The 8,729-nt window shown below is 38.0% G+C and overlaps 1 protein-coding gene across 1 annotated transcript; it reads left to right on the plus strand.

Moving 5' to 3' along the window:
* Window positions 1-2,975: 2,975 nt before the first annotated feature.
* h2ax (H2A.X variant histone) lies at window positions 2,976-3,567 on the plus strand. Its single transcript, XM_079248294.1, has one exon. The coding sequence runs from the start codon at window positions 3,057-3,059 to the stop codon at window positions 3,483-3,485; it is 429 nt and encodes a 142-aa protein (XP_079104420.1). The 5' UTR covers window positions 2,976-3,056; the 3' UTR covers window positions 3,486-3,567.
* The last annotated feature ends 5,162 nt before the right edge of the window (window positions 3,568-8,729 follow it).

Raw genomic sequence — 8,729 nt, forward strand, 5'->3', positions numbered from 1 at the left:
TTTGCTTTTTCAAATGCAATTAGCCGGCATTCTTTGCATTTTTTTTTTTTTAGCAATGAGTTTAAACTAAAAAGAGTAACAAATATGAATATTAAATATTAACATGTCCATGAAAAAGATATCAACACAATCAGGCAAGTTCAATTAATGTTCATGGAAACTTCATTATTATCCATCAAAACTGAATATATTATGTTCAGTGTCTCAAAGAAATAAAAACACTGAAATTTGATCATATTTGAAGAGTAAACTCAGCTAAACTTTTTGCATTTACATTTAAGGACATTATAATACAGGAATATTTGCTAAATTAGTCTTGTTTAGAACTTAGGAGTGTGTGAAGAAATTATTTGGAGATGCTGAGCTCAGGACAAGTTGATGAGTGGAGTGACGGTCGGAGGAACTCCTCTCAAAGCTGGAAATTTAATTACTAGAAACTACACTTATTAGAAAACTGGCTGCAGCTATCAAAGGCTAATAGAAATCATGTACAGTTGTACTGATGTTTTTTGGCCAGTTGTGTTTTGTTTGAGAAAATGAAAATGATTTTAACTGACTGCAATAATTCTGGGACCTCAGAACAACCAAATTAAATGATTTAATCTTCAGGGTGTGTCTCTTTCATCATAAGAGGGTTATATAAGAGTTCATAAGGGAGTTCATATAATACAACTAATTCAATAATTTGAAGAAATGAACAAAGTTACTTCTTTGTCTGAAGGCACAATGAGGGAATATTTATGTTTGTGGCTACAATTTGAAACAAATATGTGAAATTTAAGATGTTTTGACTTGTTTTGTTTTAAAAATGTAATTTATTGCAAATAAATTATTTTTCAAGCATTACGTAGTTTGTACACTTGACTTTTTTATGGCTGTACGGTCATTTGTTATACATGGCCACAAAATGTGTCTGTGTTGAATTATTTGGGCTGAATTAAATTTATATGAGCGTTTAGTTTCTTTACTTCTGATGGAGGTAGTGGAAGATTTATAGCCTGTGAAACCACCAATCCTTAGAGTTAACAACTGTCGTTAAGAGTTGCGCCTCAACATAGCTCTCATTAGCCTGACTATTATCCATAGTTTCACTTGAAGCTACATGTGAATAGGCATCGTCAATCTCCTTTGCAGAGCTCATAGAATATCCTTTTCTGTCAAGCAAGGGTGTTTCTGCTTTGAGATGTGGCCTCTTCACACCCTGCTCAAACTAATTGTCTTCTTTGTCCAAGGCTTTAGCATTATGCACCTCAAAAATGTGTCTTTTATCATAAAGACGCAGACTAGAATGGGTATCCTTGCCTCACAAGTTGACTTTCTTGTATTTAACCATGCATCTGTTGAGTACATGAATATTGTTTAAAATTAACAACTCGCCTCCTGCAGATATAGCTAAAGGTATTTTTGAAATCCTAAATTTGTGTTTGTATTTCTTTCAGTCCAGCTGGATTCAAATGTGTTTAGATCAGAATCAAATGATGTGATCAAGCTACTGCAAAACATCTGGAACCAAACTCCAAATGTTGACATAATACAGAATTTGTGGGCTACTTTGTCTTCAGTTCGTTCTCGCAACATTCAAGATAAAGAATTTATTATTATGACTGTGTACTCAAAAGTGTGGTGCCAATGGTTACAGGGAGGAGGGGAGGATAATGCTTGCACACAATTGTTGTGTTTTTGTGTGTAGATGCCATAGATAGATAAACAGGAAGAAGCTGAAGCTGCAACGGAGGTTGTTCAAGAAGATTGTCATTCCAACTTGCAGTTGACAAAGTTGACAGTGGATCTTTGTTTTGCTGCAGCAAATTGGATGATGTGTCTTTTTGTTTGTGATGTTAAGCATGCATCTTCACACCAACGCAGGATTGTTGGCTGAGAGACCAGTTCACACTTTTTTGGTGGCTGCCTGTGTTATTTTAAATATAGAATGACAAACGTGCTTATCCAACTTCTTTTTAAGTCTGTTAAACCATGTGGCTTTCCTCACAACACTTAAAGTGTTTTATTTAGACTTCTCCATCTTTTTAGATGATGCCTATGATTATATTATGAATCCTGGACTATAATTTTAGGACTTTTTTAACAGCATTAAAACTTATCATAATGTGTTGGTCAATCATTAAATGATTGAAACATTCTTATACAGTAGAGGTGTTTTTTTTATTTCATCTAAGCAAAGGTTGTACTTTTTTGTAACAGTGTATAAAAGGAGTGTGTATTTACAGTCACATACCAACATGTAAAAAGAACTACAGATACAAAAATATATATATTATCTATTATATTTGTCTAATAGGAGAGAAGGTATGAAACAGAAAGTGAGCCTAACTTCAAAACGTAAATCTGGATAACCTCTGTGATCAAACAAAGTCTTATTTGCGTTATTAAAATGCACATTTTTATGTATGAACTATCAACTGCACTGGTTTCAGTTGTTATTAAAAAGCACATCTCTGATTAATTCATACCTTTTTGTTTTTATTGCTGAAATGGACCAGTGTGTCTAAAAAAGGCATGCAAAAAAATTAAATGAGCAGAGTTTTGTCTCCACAAACCTTTGGAGATTGATTATTGCATATTTAACCATACATAATTTAGCTGTAATTTGTTTTCATCAGTTAAATTGACGGGCCATGTTCAAATAACTCTAAATTACGAACAAAATTTGTTTTTAAATCGACTTAATTTTGCAGCAGAATCGGCTGTGGCGCCAAAAGTTTAAAGCTGGAGGGAAGCTGCTCAATTGGACAACTCTGTTCACATAATCCAATCATAATGAGCAGGAAACAGAAATAACCAATGGCCTTTGTTTATTCTAAGAACAACGATTGGTTCAGAGCCACGATGATTAGTCCAATGACAAGTCAAACCTACTTCCTTTTGACCTCTTCCCACCAATCCGATTAGACCATCTTCACCCCTTTAGACCAATAATCTTTTAGGGCGGGACAAACACTGGGGTTTATATCCAGGTCGTGGGCACGTTATTTCGTTTGAAGATTTACGCTTTCACCGAAGTGTTTCACTTGTAAGAGATCCTCAAACAACCTAACATGTCCGGAAGAGGCAAGACCGGAGCAAAGGCCCGCGCGAAGGCGAAGACTCGCAGCTCTCGTGCCGGTCTGCAGTTTCCCGTTGGCCGTGTCCACCGTCTCCTCCGCAAAGGAAACTACGCCGAGAGAGTAGGCGCCGGGGCCCCGGTTTACCTGGCCGCTGTTCTCGAGTATCTTACTGCTGAGATCCTGGAGTTGGCTGGCAATGCTGCAAGGGACAACAAGAAGACCCGCATCATCCCTCGCCACCTGCAGCTAGCTGTCCGCAACGACGAGGAGCTGAACAAACTGCTTGGTGGAGTGACCATCGCTCAGGGCGGTGTGCTGCCCAACATCCAGGCCGTCCTGCTGCCAAAGAAGACCGGCCAGGCTGCACCGAGCTCCGGCAAGGCGGGAAAGAAGGCCTCCTCTCAGTCTCAGGAGTATTAGCTATGCTATATCAAAACTCTAACCCCAAAGGCCCTTTTAAGGGCCACCCACACAACAAAAGAGCAACTTTCCTACTTATCTGTCTGGCTTCATGACAAATATTCTTTTATTTAATAAAAGAAAAAGGGTTTTGTAAATGTTGTGGCGTCTGAATTAAGGCGAGCTCATGCTTTCTACGATGTTTTTAGTTATAACAAGTCAAATCTGATCAAGAAAGGAGGTATGGCCAACATGGTGTGTTTGTGTTATCTTGCCCATTCAGTAGGCTAACTGGTTTTTGTCAGCATGACTGAGCAGCTGTAGCGAGTTGAAGGATGAAGCTGCAGGCAACTGGGCCAGTTAGAACTAGAACTGGTTCCTTGGCCTGCTTTTAGTACTATAAAATTAACTGATCAGTATAACGTAACATTTTGAAGTCTGTACAATCAGACTGGCATCAAAAGCAGTAATATAAAACCTACATGACTTTCAGTAGTTAAGGACCGGAGAATTCTGTTGTAGCTGAACAAGCTTATGAAAATGCTTGAGTAGAAAAAGAACAAAGTTTTTACTTTCTGAATGAGCCTCCATTGGAGCACACGTGACCCTGTTTAGAGCATGTGGTTAAAATCTGCATAACATCTTCTAACGTTTATTCTCCCATGTATCTGCAGGTGTTTCCTTGTGGAAAAAACAAGCAGCTGCAAAGTAGTGCAAGCCTGAGCAGAATCATGTAGAGGGCTCTTGTACAGCAGGCAGACATTGAAAGTAAACATTTCAGTAAATGTAAATTTCTTCCATCGGTCAAACTCGGAGCACAATTTTTTTTAAACCGCAACAAAGTATTAGGATGAATCTTTAAAGTTTACCTAACAAATCCTTTGTCTGGAGATGAAGTTTTATACACCACTCTTGTGCAGAAAAGTTGCAATAATTTAATTCAAGGCAAAGTTTATGTAAAGAAATTAAATCCACAATAAAATTGGATATGCAGCAGGTAAAGCGTTGCATGAAATCAAAGCCAAATAGTCTTTTAAATTCAATGTTTCGAAGTGGCACAATTGCAGTTTATCACAGCTGCACAAAACAGGAAGGGAAATTGAAATGTTGAAAATGATAATGGTAGGCATGCTGTTCACTGCTTTTACCACCAGGGGTTGACTGTTTATTGTGTAAAATGTGCAATCTATACTCCTATGTTTCACACAAGGAATGGTGACTCAGCTGCATTCAACATGTGTGCATTTCAAAACTCCAAAAAGTCTGATGAAAATATATTTGACCAAAGATTAACATGATTGATAAAACCATTGTATTTGTAAAAAAAAAAAAAAAAAAAAAAAAACCAAAACAAAAAAACAAACAGAAATAATCTGTATCTGCATGTGATATCTAAGTGGAATGTGGTAATTTCTGAAATACATGTTTCCTTATTGCACCTTAAACATGTGCAGCTGAAGTCAGTCCAGCCCTTACACAACAGGAGCATGCAGATTTATAACCCAGCTTTGTCTGGTTGGTGGCAAAAGCAGCATGATGCAACAAGTTTGAATTAAGCCCAGGACAGGCTGAACCAATTACCCAGCCTTGTCAACGTGTCCAACACCAACATCCAGGCTAAAAAATTCCAGCCCAGAAGGAAAAATCCAGTGTCCACCGTCTGTAATAGCTATAATTTTCTGACTAAACACTACCAAGAGCTCTAAATTTATAACTCCTGCTCTTTTCAGCTGTTTTTTGGTTCAAATAAACTTTCTGGTTACAAACAATTTAAGCAATTTCATGGGATTTATGTAACTATGAATGAAACAGGATGTGAGAAATGTTACACGTCTTTTTTTTTATATTTGTTACAGAAACTAAACTTTTGACTCGTCTTCACAGGAGAACAAATTAAAGCCAATTCCACTGACTTTTAGTTTATATAGTTTCACCAGACAAACTAAGATCAGTGTTTTTCAGCTTGTTGGAAGATAATTAAGCATTTAGTTTGGTCTGAGCCCTTGAGGATATTCAAACAGATCTGTAGAGATTCAATCTGTGCAGTGAGAAATGGCAACGTAGCAGAGTCGGATGGGAAAAGGAATGATAAGTAAGACAGAATGCTGGAGAGAGCGGTGGACCTGGCAGCAAGATGTAGACGCACCAAAACATTCGCTTTGAAAGTAATTCAAGAGCAGTGGAAAAGGAACAGCCTGTCTCCATCCTCAAGACAACTCGGAGACTCTTCACATGAGAATTTTGGGAGGATGCTTTGCCTTGTGTTTTCAATCTTCGGACTGAATCCTTCCACAGAGGAGAAAATCTTTCTCACTAGCTCGGGTAATTAGAAACAAAACTATTTGTTGGGGATAGCATGTTGCAGTGAAAGGAAAAAACATAATGTGGCCAAAGAGAGAATTTGTCTTTTGTTTTAAGCCTGCTATGACTGAGTTATGTTTCACTCACCATGCAGTTTAAACCCTGTTATTTTCAGTGTTTTAAGCTTTTAACATTGTCCTCATAAGCAGTCCTTTCCATGCCAAATACTACAGAACAGCAGGAGCAGGTGGAAGTCATCTAAGACAGATTAGGAGTTTAAGCCAACTGGCTTTGTGAATGGACACTTTTATTCGTGTGTGAGATCAGGGTGCCTTTGGGGCTCAGCCTTTTAGTAATGTGCTTTAGCGGAATTACTGGATGATTAAGTATTTCTCTGCCCTGCTTTGAGGTGCACATGTTGCTGAGTGAGTATGTGTTATAACCTGATTTTAACCTTTTTTTTTTTTTCATTTCATTTGGATAGTTAGTTCACATCCAGATGTAATGAACTGGTAAGGTGGGCGAGAGGAGTGGGCAGATGTCACAAAGGAAATGTTGCATCTGTTAAGTGGGCGACTCAGAGAATAAGTTTTGGGAATATTAAACAATTTCCTGTTCATTATTCTATTCTCAGTTGTCAGAGTAGGACTTGGTTGATCCAGTGATGTGTACTGGAACTTTTCTATATGAAAAAAAAAGAAAAAAAAAAAAAAGGTTAAAAATGGTTTAAATGTGTCCATGTTGTTGTTTGCTACAATATAGCTTCAACTGTTCAAACCCTGTAGTGTTCTGTGACTATTTACTGTCCTCCTTCAGGTTGGTTTTGCTTGCTCTGGGCTCATCCTCTTATGCAGCATTCCTTTAAGCCGCCCAGAAACAGCTATGGTTACATTTAAGTTTAGGTCAAGATCAGGGCAAAGGTTGAGTTTGGTTCTGTCAGGGTTAGTGGATGGGGGAAGGTTTGTGTGTGTGGTCTGAAGGGAAGGGTTGTCTGATAACCTGAATTCATAGCTCTTCTGTCCACAAGGAATGAAAGTTTACTGGAGCTCTTTTCTTTTTCTTGATGTTGTTTGAAAACATCATGAGGTGGAGCAAATGTGGAAGGAGCGGTTTGTAGGGCTTTAGGAGATAGCCTCTGCCTTGTAGTAACAATTAGACTAAAGTCTAACCTAAAGTCTGCATCACTAACAATACAGTTATTATATTATACAAAAACTACTGCGGCTATTAAATTGAATGAATCTTGGCATGTCAGAAGGAGGTTTTATCATGTCATGTCAGTATAATAAAGGTACACAAGATGACTTTCTTGTTTAAGTTCATCATTTTAAAGGGAGAAAGGGGAACAAAGGTGAAATTTATAATTGTCACAGATTGTTCGACTTCCTGTCATCATATATCCATACAAATCATGGTTTGTACATAGATAGTTGGTTTTTATTTAGCATGCAATGTCTTGCTAAACTTCATGTTGAAATTGGTCTAACATCTCCTACCTATACTAGCTTTGTTCTCCTTCTGCTGCCAATGTTTAATCACCCCAGTTTAAATTAGTGCTTTACCAAAAGAAATATTGTTTTGGTCTCATTTAGTGAATACTGGGCTTTTCTGTCTGCATTTTAATTTCCCTCTAATCTGACATGAGCAGGAAGCCAACTAAGGCCAAACAATTCGCCACCCTATCAGGGTTCACTTCTTCAGCCCACTCAGGGGCCAGTAAAGATCAGCCTTATTTCAGCTGTTAAAATGGAAAGTTTATATGTGATTTTATTAGCTAAACAAGGTGCATTACCCCTGACCCCAAATGATCACTCGGGATATTTTGAACCATCTTTGTCTTTCTGTGAATTATTATTCAGAAGATTCCAGTCAGTTTGGGAAACTAATGATAGGAAGAAAAATATGCTGTGATGTTCCACTTTGATTTGGATGTGAAAAAAATCCCATCACCCAACATGAACACTGCACATCCTCTGGGCAGCCTGTAAAGTAAGTGTGGAGAAGTTCAGATAAACATTTGTCGAAATAAACAAAGAACAGATGTACAGGGATTCCTCCTTTTTTTTTTTTTTTAATGCACTGCAGTTTTACAGGTTTAAGCTGGAGGTAAACCCACTGCTATCATTTACTGAGTTAAATATAATTTTGTAAGTGTGGTCTCTTTAATCTGCTGCGTTTGCTTAAACAGTGAGTTCATGTTCATCCTCTCAGCTGTAACCTCCACATCATCACTAAGGACGACTTACTCACATCTTCTAGCTTCAGCAGTCTGCAGTCCATCTGGTTACTTAGCTGCCTCTTATTTATTTGTTTTTATTTTCCTCAGTGAGTCATTGGCTGCTTCACTTCCTCCATCTCCTCTCTGGCCCCAGCCATGGGAAAAGCCTTAAGAAATCAATAGTGAAGTTTTTCTCCCACTCTCTGTGTTTATCTGTAAGCCAAATATCGTTCCTGAGGGACATCTGAAGAGATGCTCACATGTGTTCATTCACTTCCTGTGGAACACAGTATTTCTCTGTCCCATCATCACAACGTATCAAGAAAAATAGCTGCATTATATTCACTACAGTGGAATATTACTCAATTCATGAAAAATTGTTGTTCAGCAGTTTCCCAGCGTGGAAATACCCTCTTTTCCAGTTTGTTGCATCAGTTGTACATCACTCAGAGCAGGAAGTTAGAGGGTAAAAGGTCTGTCCCATCTCCCACCCCTACAACACATGTTCTTTCCATCATAGATCAGACTTTTAACACCCGAAGAGACCACTCAGTCCTTTCTGATCACATGGTATTGCCAATATGAGCAATCAAATAATTCAACATTTGACCCATGGAGATAAAATGTTATTTTCCCAAAGGGCCAATGGAGAAATGGAATCAACAAAGAGGAAATCTGAGCTTGTTTTGGAGGGCAGTGCCGATGCGTGGTCTGCTGTGTGTAACCCTGATAGGATGTAATTCTGC

Source organism: Telmatherina bonti, assembly GCF_933228915.1.
Source record: "Telmatherina bonti genome assembly, chromosome: 10".
In the NCBI taxonomy this organism is placed as follows: Eukaryota; Metazoa; Chordata; class Actinopteri; order Atheriniformes; family Telmatherinidae; genus Telmatherina; species Telmatherina bonti.